The 20,325-nt window shown below is 36.6% G+C and overlaps 1 protein-coding gene across 1 annotated transcript; it reads left to right on the top strand.

Annotated features, from left to right (window-relative positions):
* The first annotated feature begins 10,069 nt into the window (after nt 1-10,069).
* LOC121734202 lies at nt 10,070-19,726 on the top strand. The gene is made up of 7 exons (XM_042124681.1): nt 10,070-10,240; nt 12,849-12,927; nt 15,230-15,389; nt 16,340-16,583; nt 18,030-18,140; nt 18,622-18,755; nt 19,550-19,726. The coding sequence occupies exons 2-7, from the start codon at nt 12,849-12,851 to the stop codon at nt 19,656-19,658; spliced, it is 837 nt and encodes a 278-aa protein (XP_041980615.1). The 5' UTR covers nt 10,070-10,240; the 3' UTR covers nt 19,659-19,726.
* The last annotated feature ends 599 nt before the right edge of the window (nt 19,727-20,325 follow it).

Here is a 20,325-nt window from a genome sequence, read left to right on the forward strand (position 1 = left end):
CAATAAAAAGCAACTATTGCATAATTATTACTTCAGTTTAACATCATCATATCGTCACAGGACGTCCACTTCTATAGTTTTACATATATTAATATAAATCAATATTATTCATAAATCGATATTTACAATAATTAACATAACTAATCAGTTGGTAACAGCTGTGGCAGTGAATAGTACTTATTGTACTGTAATAGTATATCTATAAAAATACTATTCAACATTTACATTAGAATCATTATCATCATCATCATTTCAGCCACAGGATAACATAACAATAAAACAAATAAGATACTAGTCGTCATCATCGTCGTCGATTATAATTCTATCTAGGAATAAAGCAGGGCACCTTATCGCGTCGAGATGCCTAGCCCACCCCAAAAACCATATTATGCACATGGTAGGTATTTTTTATCGGAGCGGAGCATACAAAAGACCGGTTTAAGGAGTTATGCGATACGTATGACAGGAATGAGTTAGGTGTGCATTTTTGAGCGTGAAAATGTAACTAATTAAACAAAAAATACCTCAAACACCAGAAAAACCTTAGAAAATAAGATGTATTCAAATTAATAGCTCCTGGGACCGATTTTCTTTTAATTATTTTTTTAATGTATTGTAGTCCAAGGAGAACTAGTTGGCACTACTCCCACGTGTGGGCACCACTTGGGCCAAACCCTGTCAATGTCCTTTACTATTATATTTTATACATTATAAAATAGGGGTGTGTTTACATTTTTTTGTAACTCCCCCGTTGACTTTGTTATAATCTTAATCATATTTGTTAAAATACAAACATCAGTTATTAAAAACGTTTTATTATATTTTATTTTTAATTAAAGATTATTTTTATTTTTTAACATTATTGCACTTCCTCAAACATTATCATTCCTTCGTACTTATTTCATTTTAGTATTTTTCTTCTACATTTCACCTATTTGTCTAAAAAACCTTGAAATTAGAAATGTGCTCAGTATCATTATCTATACTAATATTATAATTTATAATATTAGGGAGCTATAACTACTACTGAAATAGCTAACTCCTTCTTACTTTTACTTACTTAGTTTTTTATTTTATTTCGTCCCCCTAACATTATCAGGGCTATTTATTTTCTATTCGTCTATAAATACAATTTGTCTAATTAGCCTTATATATGTAACAACGATTTTGCCCGCGGCTTAGTATTATTATATGTAACAAACTTTCATCCCCTATTTTAACCCCTTGGAGGTAGAATTGATCAAAATCCTTTCTTAGCGGATGGCTACGTCATATCATCTACCTGCATGCCAAATCGCCTGATCGGTCCAGTGGTTTGGGCTGTGCGTTGATAGATCACCATGTCAGTCAGTCACCTTTGAGTTTTATATATATAGATATGATGGAATTAACACTAGATTCAAATACCATACTCAGCTTACGAGAGCTATAACTACTTTATTCTATTGATTATATTTTTACAGTAACCTTTAGTTCTCTGATGATGATGCTAACTGGTATCTCAGGAAGAGTGTAATGAGTTCCATCTGATAATGTTCAGCCCGGTGAAACTGTAGGATGCCAACAATCCGAGTACCTATTGCGTAATAAGTAATAATTAGGTATTCGAGTTACCTTCACGATCTCTTTTGCAGTTTCAGCACCAACGATAGAGCGAAAATCGTGTGCCTACAGCTTGCATAATAATATTATTTTAGAGCGAAGCCACATATTAATTTTTATTTTCCGAAAAAATAATCTATTTTATTATATAATAAGTGTCTGTCCGTGTGTCAGACACACATGATGATTAAATACACCGTGGAGTCATAAAAATAGAGCATACCTATCCATTATTTTTTAACAAAAAATTAAAACCGACTTCCAAGGTAAAAACAAAAGTAGGTAATATTCTTAAAAATAATCTAAAAAGAATCAAATAATATTTGACCTTTTTTGTTAAAAAATAATAATTTTACCCTTTTTAGTTACCTATGAGACCACAAGACTACTTATAGCTTGTTTGTCTTAGAGTTGTACATATTATTACTAGCGGTCGCCCGCGGCTCCGCCCGCGTGGATGTCGGTTACGGCTGCAAAAAGCCTACCCAGGGAAGACTCGGTCAGCAAAATGATTCCCAGATCAATTATACGTGGGAGAGCCATGCTTCGGTACGAATGGGCCGGCTCGACCGGAGAAATACCACGTTCTCACAGAAAACCGGCGTGAAACAGCGCTTACGCTGTGTTTCGCCGAGTGAGTGAGTTTACCAGAGGCCCAATCCCCTACCCTATTCCCTTCCCTACCCTCCCCTATTCCCTTTCCTACCCTCCCCTATTCCCTTCCCTACCCTCCCCTATTCCCTTCCCTACCCTCCCCTATTCCCTTCCCTTCCCTTCCCATCTCTACCCTCCCCTATTACCCTATTCCCTCTTAAAAGGCCGGCAACGCACCTGCAGCTCTTCTGATGCTGCGAGTGTCCATGGGCGACGGAAGTTGCTTTCCATCGGGTGACCCGTTTGCTCGCTTGCCCCCTTATTTCATAAAAAAAAAAATCACAGACTCCAATACTGACATCGACGAGGCGGACGCAGTCATTATCCGAAGGGATTAGGGTTGCTGAGGATTCCTCTTCCGCTTCCTCATAATGAGGAAGTTCCGCAATATTTTGGGTTCCTCAACCGTTACCGCATCCTCATAAATAAAAATAAAAAAATCCTCTTCCGCTATCGCTTCCTCAAAATTTAAGAGGAATTTATGAGGAATTTCACTGCGCATGCGCGTCGCGTATCCAATCATGGCAATGCACACGCCAGAGCCAGAGAATTGTATCATTCACTCATCTTTTTTTTGTGTGCGTGTGTTGTGTATGTTTTTTTTTTATTGCTGAAGGCAGGTCATCTATTGTGACTCCTTCGCATTAGAGTACCGTCCCCAACCCAATGCTGCTCATAAATTGAACGATGTGGTTAGGGTTGGTGCCACGAATTTTCTCTGTGGATGAGTATTCGTAGCGACCAAGGTGCCTGTTCCTGCTCTGTAGTAGAGCAGGACAGTCAAGGAGAAGGTGTATAGGTGTCTCATCCTCCTCCTCGCAAAATCTGCAAGTCGTTAAGCTACTAACACCTATGTTAAGGTGCTTATTGAGCTTGCAGTGCCCAGTTAGGCTTCTGGTAAGGATTCTTAATTGATTCCTACCCATGGTAAGCACTATTTCTGATAGTTTCTTGTTAAAGCCAGGAATTTGTGCCTTGGAGTGTTCAAGGCCAGGGCCTGTAGACAAATGGCAAAGCAACGCTAACGCTAGCGTTAGCGTTAGCGTTTTGCCACTTGTATACGGGGGCAGGGGTCTCACCCCATTGCTTTCTGCCTAGTTCGCGAGCCCATTCCTCGAGCACTTGCTTTGTAGTACTGGGAGATATTCCGCAGACCGGTTCTGGGCCATATATGATACTCTCGGCCCCAAGCCTAGCCAGTTCGTCTGCGGTTTCGTTGCCGGGGACGTTACTGTGGCCCGGGACCCATACTAGGCGTATTTTGTTGTCCATTCCTAGCATGTTAAACGTCTCAATGCATTCCAGAACCAATTTCGACGAAACCTTTGCAGCAGTCAGTGCTTTAAGTGCAGCTTGACTATCAGAAAGGATAAAAATATTTTTGTTAACTAGTGCCATCTCTAGGCTTTCTAGTAAGCAACCGATGATTGCGAAGACCTCAGCCTGAAACACGGTCGCAAACTCCCCCAAACTGGCATGTTTGCCTCTTGGTGGCTTGTCCCCGTAGAAACTGGCTCCCGCACGGTTCTTTCCTTGATCCATCCGTGAACCAAACTATATCGCTAGAGCGAACATCAATTAGGATTATTCCTTCCCAGTCCTCCCTGGCAGGTATAAGAACCTGATATAAGCAATAAGGGTCGAAAAGCTATGCACCTTGATCATGGCATCTGATGACATGTCCATGATGGGTGATTCACGAAGAGACTGTTCCAGCTGCCAAATGGGGTGGAGGCCTAATTCGTCCTGCCCGCCGTCCTGGCCCTGAGAGCCGCCTTTCTGGCCTCCATCTGAACAAGCAGAGGAAGCGGAGTTAGGTTGATCAGGGCATCGAGGGAAGCGGTGGGTGTTGACGAAAGCGCACCCGTGATTATTAGGCATGCCAGTCTCAGGACGCTGTTCAGATTTTTGCGACAGTTTACTTGTTCAGCCTTTTTTGCCACACTACGCAGCCATATGTGGTAATCGGTCTCACTACGGCTGTATAAAGCCATTGTGTGTTACTGAACTCCTGCTAAATTGCTGGACCGATTTTGATGATTCTTTATTGTGTGTGTTTTGAGAATGGTTTAGATTCATAGTTTGGTCCACTGGAAAATGCCCTTTTAATAAATTTTTGTGTATTGTATGTACCTAGTTATGTACAAACAGGACAAAGACTTTTGGGTTGGGTCCGCAGTCCGCTAGTATTTATAATTTCCTATCATCCTCTTCCTCATCCGCTTCCTCATCCGCTTCCTCTTCCGCTTCCTCATCCGCATCCTCTTCCTCAAAAAATATCCTCTTCCTCATCCGCATCCTCTAAATTTGCGCGTGAAAATTCCTCTTCCTCCTCCTCTTCCTCATAATCACTTCCTCAACAACCCTAGAAGGGATGCATATAGTGCACACTGCACAGATTGTCTTCCTCCCGCACGCGCACCCCTGTTTGGTGACGCCCACTATCGTTATAATATTTTAATTTCGCCATAATTTCAAAACTAAACGTCCAATTTTAATCGTTCAAAGACCAAATGTTATCTACATAAACTGTACTTAGTATTGAAATAATTTATTTTTAAATGTAGTCCAAAAAAATTCAAGATTTTTAAATAAAAAAATGGTTATTGTGCCTCACTCGACATAGATAAGTATAGTGTGTCGCGGACTTTTATGTAGATATTTATAAGATCTACAATTACTTGGAACATTTTATGGTTCTATCTTTTATAGTTTCGGCAGCGTACGCAAATAAGTAACTTTTCTGGTTGATTTTACACCTGGCGTCCGAAAAACCCAAATATCTTACGAAACCCAATTTTTTCCAAAATAAAATTTAGCCTACGTTCAGCAGAAATAATGTAGAATTCATTGGCTTTTACTTGGAGTAGTTTAAATAAAGCCAAAATCCTCGAACTTGTATCTATAAGGATTCAAAAGTTCTGTTGGGTACCTTCGGAACTAGGGTACATCCTGGTGCAAAATCTTACTTTTTGGTAGTATATGCCTGAAACACTTCAGAAAAAATCGAAATCACTATATATTTTTATATAAATTTTGAGGAGTTCCCTCGATTACTCATGGATCCCATCATCAGGTCACCATTTTTATGAACATGGTACCAAATTCGAGTCAAACCCTATACAACACAAAAAGAATTTTGTAAATTGGACCACAAACGGCTGAGTAATCGTTGAACATACATAAAAAAAAATACATACAGCCGAACGTATTACCTCTCCTTTTTGGAAGGCGGTCAAAAACGGAGGACCGATGTTGATCTAGTCATTTTATTTGAAAGCTACATTAATCAGAGCGTTCTTATAGCAAGATTTCATCATCATAAGCCCGCCTAGCGCTGGATCATTTTAGTTTTACTATATTTTTATGAACGGCATTTAATAGTGTGCGTTACCCCAGCCAGATGTTGTCGCTTTATTAAGGGGGCGACTAACCCGAATGTCGATTTTATAATTCATTTTTATACTTGAAAATAAGCCCCGAATTGTTTCATTTTCTAAAATTAGATACTACATTATATTTCCGAGAATTCAATCTGAGCAAAAACACGATATCTTAAAATTTTCTCGATAGAAAAAATCACAAAGATGCATCTAATTTTCACGAATTTTTCATTTATTGCCATAACCGTGCATTGAACTAAGTTAATATTTTAACACATTGTATAAAATTCCATCACTGAGAGATCGACCTAGCGGATTTTTAAAATGTTGTATATTTATCGAGTTATTGAGAAAAAACGAATTTGGCGGTGAATCCGCGTCTTTCTTTTTCACCTGGCATATGAAAGACGGGCGTGAGTGTGAAGAGAGAAGGACGATGTTTGATTTTTGGTGTTAGTCGCCCTCTTAAACGTTTTTCCTACTACGCATACCATAATTTGTCAGTCGTTCTATCAGTGCGTCTGTCGACGCCATTGGATCAGTGCGGCATTAATATGCCGCACTGATCCAAAGAGGATACACCAGGGGCTAGAGAAATGAAAAAAAAGTACGTGTAATCTTTCTATAGCTGTGTCCCTTACCTCAAGCCTATACCGCGGAACGCGATAGAGACAACTGCAGAAAATCAACGATTCGTTGTCCCCTGATTCCTTCTCCAAAACTTAACCGATTTAAGTACTTTATTCATTAAAGATTAAAGAAAGGCTTGAGGTGTGTTCCTATGTTTCATTTTTTTTATATAATCTAGCCCAATCTGTTTTCTGGATGTTTAAACACAGCGGAAAATCTGGCCATTTTTTTGGGTTTTTGAACGTTCATATCTTATTTAATAATTAAATTATGAAAAAACAGAAAACATAGGGACATTGTATTAGTGGCCGTAGATATTCAGGTAAAAAATTATAACTCTACTAGCATTATCCAGAGAGGAAACAGGGGACAATGTTTGTATGGAAAAAAGGGCGGTGTGGACTCCTCTTAAGAAGCGCATACACGAGCAACAATTTTTTCGGCGATATTGCTCCAGATATTTCATATCGCTCAATGTCGCCGATACGAATGGACGAATATCCGAAGGGATTGTGTACATGACAGTATTTCCTAGTAACTAGTTGATGAAGTTGCGCCATATCGCTCAATTGTATTGCGATGTATTGCGCAATATAGCTGCTTGTTGCTGCTTGTTTCCGAAAATTGCTTGATGTAGTCGTGACGTCAAAGTTGACGAGAATTGACTGGAGTGGAGCAATTTTAGTTGCCCGTATAAACGTACCTTTAAATGAAAAGAGAACGTCGGATTGTCGACACTGCGGCGTCGCACCGCAAAGGAGCAATGTGGTCTTACCCGCGATTTGTCGCGCGTAACAATGCGACACCGTGCGGAACGAAACAGGTGATATCGTTGTTAATAACACGAGATTTGGACTTCAGAGCTCATTAAGAATTATTAAGTACCTAAGTATATTATTAATTGTAAGAATTATCTATGCATAATTATTTCATTAGATAATATTGTAAGTGTGAGAAAAATATTTTGATCTTAATATAGTCCGTGCAATCAATGAAGACGCGCCCCACCACTTTTTGGGTGAGCATTTTTCCCTTTGACCGTGACGCTTTTTCCTAATTGGTCTATTTATTGTAGTATGAGCGTGCACTCATAGGTAATTAGTGTGTACTGTGTACCGACTACCGATAACCTACGAATAATAAAAACTAAGGAATCGTAACTCCCATACTATTACCGTTTTAAATTTGGTTCCTTTTGATCTGTCATGTAACGTCAGCCTAGTACCGCTTAAGGTCACCTAAATATTGCAAATGTAATGAAATGTGTACCTAAAAGGGCCCATTCACGGCAGGACTGCCGTGCAGTCCTGCAGTGAATGGGCCCCTTTAGGTACACTTTTTTGACAAGTATTGTGGAGCATGTTTTTTGACGGAGTTACTTTTCCTTAGTTTTTATTATTCGTAGCCGATAACACACGAAGATTCGAAAATCGAAATCTTGCGAAATCTTGCACACATATACTATTAACGAATAACGATTAGGAGGAGTAGTGGGGCGCGGACTAAACTTGTAAATATGTATTTATGAAAAACAATTGAGACACTGATTTTTTAAAGGGAAGATTTAACTTACTATTTGTTTTTAGGAAAAAAAAGGTTGCTGATGAATCTGTTCATCGCACGGAGACATAAAGCTATCCATCTAGATCAAATAAAATTGAATCTAAATCAGCAAAGTGGTTGTTGTCGTATGCTTATTGCTTACCTATTTGATTAGACACAACATAGATACGATACGATAGCTTCAGCGCTTATTCATCCGATTTTTAAAAGTTTTTATTTTCAGACTCTGAATCCCATAGACGTCAATAAAACAAGAAAAATAATTTTGTAAAATTCCAATTTTCTATTGTAAACAAAAAAAAACAATAACAACACATAATCGTGCCAGAATAATCCAAGAAATATGAGTTTAACTTTAATGTATTTAAACGAATAATTGTATGATGATTTATATTATTTCTCACGAAATCTCCAAAGTCATTTGGTATTAAGTACATATTATATTTTTGTTTTGTTTTGTTTGAAACGGCCGGACTGATTTTGATCAGATAGTGCAGAGTAGAACATTCGTCTCTTTGCTCATGATTGACGTCGATTGTTCATACCTACTACATATTAACTAGAGATCGCCCAATGGTCGAAATTCGACCTTAGTTTCAACGACATTAGGACTACTACCTATGTTTTGTAAAAAATATTTACTTTATCATATTTTTTCAACTCTTGTCTTTGGGACTCAGCTGATCTCAGACTGGCCGTGTAAGCATTGTCTTACGGCCGTTCCCAATATTTGATCTATCTCTGGTTTTGCCCTACTAGAGATAGAAATAGCTCACAATTGACATAAAATATATTTTATGTCTAATGTGAGCTTTTCCTATCTCTAGTAGGGCAAAACCAGAGATAGATCAAATATTGGGAATGGCCGTTAGTATCTAAGATTCAATAAAAAACTATAATCCATTTTCAATTTGTCACCTTGTTGTCAACAGACTTCAACCATAATTAAACGTATGTATAGGCTTGTCACTCAAAAATCTGTCATTTTTCCTAGTGTGTGTGTTGTAGTTTGTGTAATGTTTTATTTGTTAAAAAAAATGTATGATAAAAGCATAATTTCAAAATAATATTAGCTCGATGTACTCCTTCACCAATCACCATATAAACTATAACCGTGCAAAATTTCATTCACCTACGTTTCCCCATTTTTCGTCAAAAGGGATACAAAGTTTTTGGCTCACGTATTAATATATACTGACAATTGGTATCTCAAAGCAATTTGTATAAAAAATGCATCTATCAATACTCAACAACCGAGCTACAAAAATAGAAGATTTTTTTAAACAACATCTCCAAGTAAACAAATAATTTTGTTTTTTTACCATACTATAATCAAAATAACAAGGCACACATACTTTTAACATTTTAATAGGAATACTAGCTAACCCGGCAAAATATGTTGTTTTGCCATAAATTTTATTAACTTCGGTTGAGCGGTTTTGGAGGAGTTCGCGCACAAATACTATAGTGACATGATAATTTTATACAGGCTGTAACAAAAGTAAGTGATAATACTTTAGGGTGTGTGTCTCCTTGTAGAGAGAGTTCACTGTGAAAGTAGCAGCGCTGAAAGACCAAATTTTTTTTTTACTTTTGTATGGACAAGCGCCCCAGCGTCAGGGTTTCCCCATACAAAAGTAAAATAAATAATCGGCCAAGTGCGAGTCGGACTCGCGCACGTAGGGTTCTGTACCATTATAGAGCAAAATTAGGCCAAAAATTGAGTTTTTTTGTACCCTTAATTTTTTATTTTGTGTTAATATTATTATTAAATATTAAAGTAAGTACACATATAATTAATGACTTTGAGAAAAAATCAAGTACCTACCTGCTGCCATTATTGATATAGATTAATAAAGGCAAAAAAAATAACGTTTGTTGTATGGGAGCCCCCCTTAAATATTAATTTTATTTTGTTTTTAGTATTTGTTGTTATAGCGGCAACAGATATACACAATCTGTGAAAATTTCAGAACTCTAGCTATAGCGGTTCCTGAGTTACAGCCTGGAGACAGACGGACAGACATCGAAGTCTCAGTAATAGGGTCCCGTTTTTACCCTTTGGGTACGGAACCCTAAAAAATGGTCTTTCAGCACTGCTACTCTACAAGGAACACATACACACCCTAAATTATTATCACTTACTTTCGTTACACTCTGTATATTAGATTGGTGCTTGGATGCGATGTTGATTCACAGATACTGTACAGGCAAAGCCGTGGGAAGCGGCCACCATTATAAGTTTTCAATAACCGGATTATCAGGAAGCAATGATTAAGTGAACACGAGTAGGTACATGATTACAATGTCAATCTGTATCGAGAGTTCCTCCGTAGTCCGTGCAGTCTGCACGTAAAAAGTTTACTTCAGTCGTAAAACGAGAGCCTCCGCGAACAGCCCGCGAAAAGGTAAGAAAAATGGTCAAATCCAATTAATAGATAGATAGATAGATAGATAGAATATACTTTATTGCATTCAAAAAGTTGTACAAACATAATAGTTATAGCCTGTCAAGAAAGTCATGACAGGCGGGAAAATTTTCTAAACGTAATCACGCTTAAAAGGTGTATTTTTTGCTTTGTATTTTCACAGAGAACGCATACTAAATTTTAAATATTGTCACCTTGCACATTTTTATTTCGAATTAATAAAGTTCTCATATTTTTTATTTCATTTAAAAATTTTCCGCCAGTCATGACTTTCTTGACAGACTATAGATAGCCAGATAATGCTTTTTAATTATTATTATAATTCTGTTATAAATATTTTTATTTGGAAAATTAGAAATTGTTTTCGTTTTTTTTTTTTTGTAGAGTGGTGGAAACCGCCAACTTAGAGTTTCTTTTTACCTTTAGATTCCCGTATTAATAACGTTAAATTAGTTCTTGCTCATCTGGATTTTCCACTGTATGATTTCATTTTTAAAATCCCTTTTGAAATCTAAATATCTATCTTTATACATATTATATACATCTAAATAATACATTGTTATTAAATAAATTGAAAGTTTTCAAACATTTTAATTATCTAATAAATAAAAACATTTTGCGCGATAATTGCAAAAAGATACAAAATTTTAACGGACCGCCCAAAAAAAGAAGAGGTAAACTTTTCGATGGAGGTTAATCTTTCGTTGTGGGACTATTTTGGTTAACTGCTAGTCGTAATCAGAAAAATGTTACGAAAATCCTGGAAATTTTTCCACAACTAGTGTGAATAATTGCGCCTGTTTTCTAATCTAAGCGATAAATAAAACGTAGCCGATCTGAAGGTTTGGCTCTTTCGCTCATTGCAAAAGTATATTCTGTACAGTACTAAACAGTTTTGATTTGGATCAAAATTTACAACACATAAGCTATAAAACAAACTTATATATCTATATATATAAAAATGGATTTTCAATTGTGTTAGTCGCGCTAAAATCGAAAACGGCCCAATCCGTTCAGGATTGGGCTAATTTTAGTCTTAAAATATTCGTAGAAGTCCAGGGAAGGTTTTAAAGTAACACGAAATTCACCGGGATAGCTAGTACTTTTTAATTTTATTTCAATCAATTCGTGAGCAGTTTTTACGTAACGATGTATTTAAATTTTAAATTGTTAAATTATTATATCTAGTTTTTGTACGCAACACAATTGAATGTCAAGATGATTATAATTTATAATATTATGTTAATTATAGTTAAGGTATTTAATTCGCTAATAAATATCTTGATATTTAGTGGCAAACTAAACATCTTATTCTCGTAATAATAACCCAACAACAATTGAATATCTATTGTGTCTGCGATTCCCACGATCGAGGTATTAATAATCATCACTTGTTTCGAAGTGCCAGATTCTGCAATAATATTTAATACAGCCTCGCTACTTGTTTAGTCTAGTTTAGAAACTACGATCAAATAGCAAATCTCATATTATTAAGTCATAACTCATAACCTACGAATAATAAAACATACCTTTAAATACAATCGTAAAATGTTTATTTTGAACTAGATGACGCCTGCAACTCCGTTGCGCCAAAAGTCGCTTATCGTGCGAGAAGCGTACATTTTTCCAGGATAAAAAGTATCCTATGTCCTTTCCCTCATCTCACTCACGGACTCAAAGTATCGCCATACAAAATTTCAAACAAAAACAGTTCAGTGGTTTGGGCGTGAAGAGGTAATAGACAGACAGATAGACAGGCGGACAGACAGACACACTTTCGCATTTATAATATTAGTATGGAAGTATGGATGTTTTCACCTTTATCGTACAAATAGCGATGCTGCATTATTGTGGAATCAAAACAATAAAATCGAGGTACATGATATCAATTAGTGTAATTTTACAGCGCAATGATTTTAATGGTACTTACTGCTATTAGCGAATTACTGTTAATTGTAAATAGTAATTAACACGAGAGAAACTCCGTACAACCCGACTATTAGAGAACGTGATCACATATCCGTATATTAACGCTTGGTTAGGTAATATTGTGATGCTACTATACTTTTGAACAGTCTTTCCCAAAGTGAACGATAACGCCCCCTTGTGGGCGCTGAAGGTCTAAAGGTGTGGGACCCAGAAAAAATGGGGGCGTTGTGTAGAGGTTTGGGGGTAGAGTTATTTCATCTGAATGCATTTTAAATTGAAACAATGGGGGCGTTAAAACATAATTTGTTCTCAAAGTGGGCAGTAGACAAAATAAATTTGGGAACCCCTGCTTTAGAATGATATTTAATTGATTTTAGTACATAACAATTATCCATACAAAATTTTTAATAAGTGCAAATGTGCCTTTTTATTCTGGCCTCCTCATTCTGAAGTGGCTGAACAGATTTTCACAAAATTTCATGGTTTGGTTTCCGGGAAAAAAGGGAAAGCATTGAAAAATTTTCGTTTGCCACGCTTAAAAAAATGCTCTAGTAAACCCGTTACCCGATACCTACCAAGAACTGAACTGAATTAAAAACATGTTGTATTGATCCACTCTGATTACAATATTCTTAAATTGAAATTTAAACAATTTCAGATGGGCAGCAACTTGAAGGACGACATCGTACACATTCAGGAATGGATGAAGAAGGACCCTCAACTGCCAGAGCCGTTTGGTAATTATTAAATTTTTTAACCACATGCAAAATTATATTTAGATGAAAACAGGCAACTATAATACTCAGCTATACTCAACCTGCGGCCCGCGGATTGCATGTGACCCGCCGGTTTTTAGTGGTCCTCATGAAGATTAACCATTTTGAAATTAACGCCTACCGGTAAAATAGTGCAAAATAATGTCATGAAAGTCGTGAAAGTTCAACTTTTAAATCATTAATTTTAAAGAACATTATTTTTTTTAACCAAAAAATTGGGTGCGGCCCGCAACACCAAGACGTGAAAACGTGTTGGTGGCCTGTATAATGAAAAGGTTGAGTACCACTGCTCTAGAGACATTGTACAATAATATATTATTATGGCGGTGCAGTGTTATCACTTATCACGCGCCAAAAGACCAATTTTTAGTCCGTCAAAATTATTCACCAAAGTGCATTTTGCATTTAACTGAAATTTTTAAATTAAAAAATATACTTAAGTATGCATCAGGAAAATATTTACTTAGGTATTTAAATAAACAATTTATGTTAATATAATGATTAACGAGCTTAAACATTTTGTTTTTCTTTTTGCATGTGAATTTTTTAATTGTTCAAAAGCTACTTTATTATTATAATTGGTGATTAAGTGTCAAAATACAAATTCTAATTGTTTTATTTTGCTGACTTTGTTATTTTGTAAATAGTGGAGTGCCTAGAGCGTAAAAATCATGCAAATCTCCGATTTCCGTAATAGTAGATGAAAATTTAAAAGAAAAAAAGGAATGTGTAGCTGATAACGTAAATAAAAAAGTTTACCTGAGTGCTTTTTAACCGACTTCCAAAAAGGAGAAGGTTACTCAATTCGACCGTATATATTATTATGTTCTTTTTTTTTTAATGTTTGTTCGCAGATATCTCCGCCGTTTGTGGACCGATTTTCAAAATTCTTTTGTTGTTGTATAGGATACAGCCGTGATTTGGTACCATGGTCACCAAAGTGGTTATCTGATGATGCGATCCATGAGGAATCGAGAGGACTCCTTGAAATTTATATGGAAACATTTCTGAAAAAAATCTGAAAAAACTTTGAGAAAAAAGCAGGAAAACAGGGAAAATCATTTTATGGCAAAACAACGTTTGCCGGGACAGCTAGTAATATATAAAATACAATCCACCAGTGACTACGTAATAATATGCTTAATGGAGATAGCTAAAAAGAGAAAAATAATTATTTTTAAACAAAAAATTTAAACCGACTTCCACAGTAAACTGCCTCTAAAAAGTATGAAATAATAATTCTTACTCTATTTAAGTGCCCTTTATAGGATTGGCATTTGGCCTAAGCCTCAACTATATCTTTACTCAATCTTTATAATTTTGAAGTCGGTCTCAGCTCCTAAAATTTCTGCGATTCTTGACATAGCTATCTATAACTTACAAAGCAGCTAAATTTTTTGTTTAAAAATAATTATGATTTTTTATATTATTCTATACCACTACCGTTACACTCAGAAATTTTAACATTTTGAAGAAATGCAGGTTGCATTTCTATTTTCTATCAGTTATGTAGCAAAATCATAATATATATTTTAACTAGATGACGCCCGCAACTCCGTTGCGCCAAAACTCTATCGCGCGGGAACCGTACATTTTTCCGGGATAAAAAGTATCCTATGTCCTTTCCCGGGACTCAAAGTATCTCCATGCCAAATTTCAGCAAAATCGGTCCAGCGGTGTGGGCGTGAAAAGGTAACAGACAGACAGACAGACACACTTTCGCATTTATAATATTAGTATGTTTTTTTTTTCATTCATATCGTTGCTTATATTCCAAAAAAAGAAAATAAGTGGAAAAAATATATACTTAATTTAGATTTAAAAATTAATATTTTTGTATCTAGATGAGCATACCTCCGAATAAGCTTGTTGTATGCTTCGGCAGTAAGTACCTGATAAATGGCGTTCCAATTTTTTTTTGGGTTTAAATAGGAAGTTTAAAATTATTTCTTAGGCGTATTTTATACGTGGGAGAGCCATGCTTCGGCACGAATGGGCCGGCCCGACCGGAGAAATACCACGTTCTCACAGAAAACTGTCGTGAAACAGCGCTTGCGCTTGCAACATAATACATAATACATATATTTAATATTTTTGTTATATCATAGGTACACGTATTTAATACACAACCATGACCCAGGAACATTGAATAATTTTTGTTCCGTCGGCAGGATTCAAACTTCTTCTTAACCATTGAGCCAGATGAGGTCATCAAAACCGTAGAACCTAGGTTCCGATGATTATTTGGCACTGTTTGTTCCAGATGACGGCATCACCCGTATGTTCCTGCACTGCACCTATTACAGCCTTGAGCAGACTAAGAAATGTATAGAGCGGTTCTGCTCCGACCGACACAACATGCCGCAGATATACATGGACAGAGACCCCGTGGATAGGAATATAGAGCTGGCTCATAACTTACAGTGAGTGTTGTCTGTTCGTGTATGCACACCACGACAGCCCATGATGGGTAAAGGCGATTATGATAGATGGGCTTATTTAATGTCTATGGCTACCTAATAGTTCTAATGTAATCGATATCAATCGCACCGATATACGATAGTACGGTAGAACATTCATGGGCAATAGGGATGATGACAAGGTCAAAGATTAGCGAATTTTGTTAATAAAATAAAGAAATCACGGTAAAAAATAAGTGTTCCCAAAATTTCAGCTTGATAGGATTTGTATTTTTTTTTGTTATGCGCCTTCAAAGTTGGATATTCAAGTCGAATTTTTTTTCAATTAAATTTCTTAATATTTGTAAACAATTCAATAACTTATGCAATTATAAGCAACTTTTGTTATGAAACCACTTTCATAAACGCAATATTTAATATACCTGTCGAACAAAGTTGTCTCCCGATGCGTACAAACTACGAAAGACTGACGTCATACTTTCGTAGCACTTTGTATGGAGCGTTTCAGGCAGGTCTTTTTTATTAAATATTTGAATTGTCATATCTTGGTGAAATTTTAAGCTATCAGAGTCATTCTTTCAGCGATGTTTATATTTTTTAAGTATCTTTCAATTACCGATAAGAAAAAAAAATAGTCATCATGCCTATTGGCGGAACTTTTTATTTCGGTCAAATTGTATACAGCCCAGCTGACAAAGACCAAGTATTAACATAGTTTGCCTACAGTCAATTTGTCTGATGGTACAACTCTGCGTAGCTGAGTTATCATGGTGGCACTCTTTGTTATTCCATAAGGCACAACGAGAAGAGGAGCCTCCTCTTCTCGTCCTGATTATTACTAGCATTTACATTCCGAAAGTAAGCAATAGAGAAAATTTATTATTACCTGTCCTTGCCATTATCTGTCTTCAATTCGAATTTTAAATATTTACCTAACTTGTTTTTTTTTTCAGCGACTCAGCGTGCTACAGCTGCGGGGATTTTGACATATTTTTCTTCAGACTCGGGGAGGACTTGGACAATTTCGTCCTTCAGGACGCGTGCAAGGCGCTGTCTTTGAAGGTGGACGCCTTCATAAAGGACGTCCACCGAATAGCGGAGAACCACGCGGTAGTTTTGGACTTGAAGACCGTCTCCATCAAACACTTGCCAAAACTCAATATTGTGATGCTAAAGGATTATATTACTTATTTACTGGTAAATAACGCCTTTTGCTGTTTCGCTGATTCTTTATTAATGGTATAGTATTATATTCAATGACCACCATAAAAATATTTATAGGTGATGAACTTACATTGTTGGGTTGGCATAGCAAGTCGTCGTTAGTCGTAATGTGTCGGATAAAGGTTCGCGCACACTTCGTCGGCGCGTGCCGGGGCGGGTCGGGGCGCAGTGCAGCGCAAAATGCGCTATAGCACACTATTGCCGGGTCGGGTCGCATCGCATTGACGGATTTTAATGCTCACTGTGCCGGGGCGGGTCGGCGCGCAATGCATTGACGGATTTTGACCCGAGGCTTGCCGAGCCGCATCGCATCACATCCGCGCGCCGCTTGCTATAGCACACTGTTGCCGGGGCGCAGCGGGTCTTGACGGGGCGCAGCGGGTCTTGTCGGGCCGTGTCGCATTGACGGAAATGCGCCGAACAAAAATCCGCGCCGATGCGCCCCGGCACAGTGTGCGATATGCGCATCCGCTTCCATACAAATTGTATGGAGGCGGATTTTTGCGATGCGCCCTGGCACGCTGAGCCCCGGCACGGCCCGTCTCAGTGTGCTCACTCCTTTAGCATCGAGAAAACCCAACCAAATAACGTAGGTTTGCGAAATTTCTACTTTATTTCTTTATCACTACCTAAAGAACATAGCTGGGCATTAACTCGTTAATCCGTTAATCGTTAATTAACGAAGTTAACATTTTGATTAACGGATTAACTTTTAAGTTAACTTTTAAAAATATTAACGGACTCGTTAACTTCCGTTAATATGCAGAAGTCCGTTAATCGTTAATCCAATGCCAACTATTTACCGCACGGCACCGCGGCGCGGCGAGAAAACAGGTTCAGACAGTTAGTATGAAACGACAAGTGCCGGGCGGGCGGGCAGCGCGGCGCCACGGCACGGCTGTTGGCTACAGCGAGTGAAATAAAAACAATACATTTTCAGGCGAGTGAGAAGAGATTTGTTTCGTTTTATCATTTCATTACTCAGCACTGTGCTTATACAGTGAAAGTGATTTGTTTATTGTTATTATAAATCATTTGCATGTTGACAAAGAAGAGTGCAGTGTAATTTAGTTCGCTAGAATACATAATTATAAAAATATTATTAATAAATAATAATAATATACAATAATTATAAAAATATTTTGTTTTGTCCCTAACCTGTTCACTTCCAGAACCTAAACCAACAGGTTTTGTATGTACACTAACGCAATAATATAAATCATAACAAGGCCATATTACACATATTAACGGATTAACGATTAACGTTAACTTGCGTTAATTCGTCCGTAATGTAACGGTTTAACGTTTAACGAAGCTAACTTTTTTCTTAACGGATTATCGATTAACGAAGTTAACTATTTGATTAACGGTGCCCAGCTATGCTAAAGAATTGAATGTACAATAAGTTTTATTTTTCAGGAAGGCATGCCTGTGCGAATAAAGAAGATATTCGTGATAAACGCACCGCCGATAACGGATATGTTCTATAACTTAATTAAGCCAGTACTGTCCCAGAATGTCATTGAAATTGTAAGTTACAATGCAAGGATTCCCCTTTACTTCTTATTTAATTTAAGATACTTTGATTAGGGATAGATATATGTAAATTTTTGAGAAGTAGGGAATAAGAAAAACTAGTAATAATATGTAAAAATACGGTTAATAACTTACAAGCGCCCTCACAGATGTTTAATGATTACTCAACTTTAAATTATTGATGTATTTACCCAATAAACTCTTCACTAAATTAGAGTTATCAATTAAGCTCTCCGAGTATGGCCGTTGGGTCTGTTTTATTGTCATCCACTAAGGGACGAATTGCAACAAAACTATTGTATCATCCAACATAGAGCAAGCAACAATAAACTAGCTCTACTGTCATTGGAAGATTGAGAAACAGTAAATAATAGTGTAAAATATAATTATAATGTTTTGATATAAATACATCCCATTGTCTATTTAATTACTCTATATTTACCTTAAGGTTGCTTAAACAGGAGTTTTTTTTCAGATAGATATATGCGCAGATGACACTAACCTGAAGAAGTGTGTTGACATGAAAACCTTTCCAACGGACTACGGTGGCGAAGCCTTAAACCTACGTGACAGCTCCTACGACATGTGGGACGAAGTTTTAAAGAACAGGTGAATATGTCTCATAAGCTATGTCCACACTATGCAATTTCATCTTCAATTTTTGTCATCATCTTTTTATTCAACTTTCGTTTGGCATATTATTCAATAATCGAATGCGTCAAAACCACTTTCCGTTGGAAAGATAAGTGTCATAGCGTCGCGTCGCGGGCATGCCTCACGTGCGTTGTTGACTGCACTATAAGTTATAAGGCATGCCCTTGATGAACAAAAAAAGGCACAATGTTGACAAAGCTATAGAATATGATAATCATTAATTTATAAGTATTACTAGATGATGCCCGCAACTCCGTTGCGCCAAAATTCATTTATCACGCGTACATTTTTACGGGATATAAGTATCTTATGTCCTTTAACGGGACTCAAAGTATTTCCATACCAAATTTCAGCAGATTCGGTTCAGCGGCTTGGACGTGAAGAGGTAACAGACAGACAGACAGACTTTCGCATTTATAATATTAGTTTGAATCTTACTTAATTGTTAATCACAAAAAATACAATATAAGTACGTAATAACATAACTAACGTCTAATTAAACATTATTAGAACGATTTCAGCCAAGGGTAGGTTTTTGTAAAAAATATGAACTAAAATAAAACAAAAAGGAGGAGGTAATACGTTCGGCTATATGTATCTTTTTTTTTGTTAAGATCATTTAAATCTTACTTATTATTACGTATACTGCAAGCAGCATTTTTAGGAATTACAAAGTGAATTCTTGTTTTTAACTGCACCAATAAATAATTCAGATATGTGCCTACCTACATTGATGATGAATATTTCAGAAAAATGTTCCTGAACAACAATCTATGGAAGGGTGACGCGTCGAAGATACCAAAGAAACAAGATGTTAACATCATGAATGGATCCTTCAGAACCTTAGCTATAGACTAACTTCACTGTGATATGTTCTTAAAGAATCTCAATATGTTTAGGATGTAAAAATATATTTAACATAGTTATAGATCCTGTAATAGTAGATACGTTTGTTTAATAAATAAATAAATAAAATCATTGTAGTAAGTGCAACGCAATAATTAATTAGTATACAGGGTGTAACTCAACGAAGTGATAATAGTTTAGGGCGTTACGGCCTATGGGGCATCCATATTATACAGTAGGTACACTGCAAAAGTAGCAACGCTGTAAGAGTAACTTTTTTTTACTTTTGTTTGGGAAAATTCATGACGCTCAGGCACTTACCCGTACAAATCACAAAAAAAAAACTATTTCAGCGCTGCTACTTTCACAGTGAACTCTATACAGGGTGTAACAAAAACAAGTGATAATACTTTAGGGTGTGTATGTGTTCCTTATAGAGAGTTCACTGTGAAAGTAGCAGCGCTGAAAGACCAAAAATTTTTTTCACTTTTGTATGGGCAAGCGCCCGAACGTCACGAGTTTCCTCATACAAAAGTGAAAAAAAAAATAGTCTTTCAGCTCTGCTACTTTCACAGTGAACTCTCTACAAGGAACACATACATACCCTAAAGTATTATGACTTGTTTTTGTTACACCTTGTATAAGGGACACATAATATACACCCTAAAGTATTATCAGT

Source organism: Aricia agestis, chromosome 15 (assembly GCF_905147365.1).
Source record: "Aricia agestis chromosome 15, ilAriAges1.1, whole genome shotgun sequence".
Classification (NCBI taxonomy): domain Eukaryota; kingdom Metazoa; phylum Arthropoda; class Insecta; order Lepidoptera; family Lycaenidae; genus Aricia; species Aricia agestis.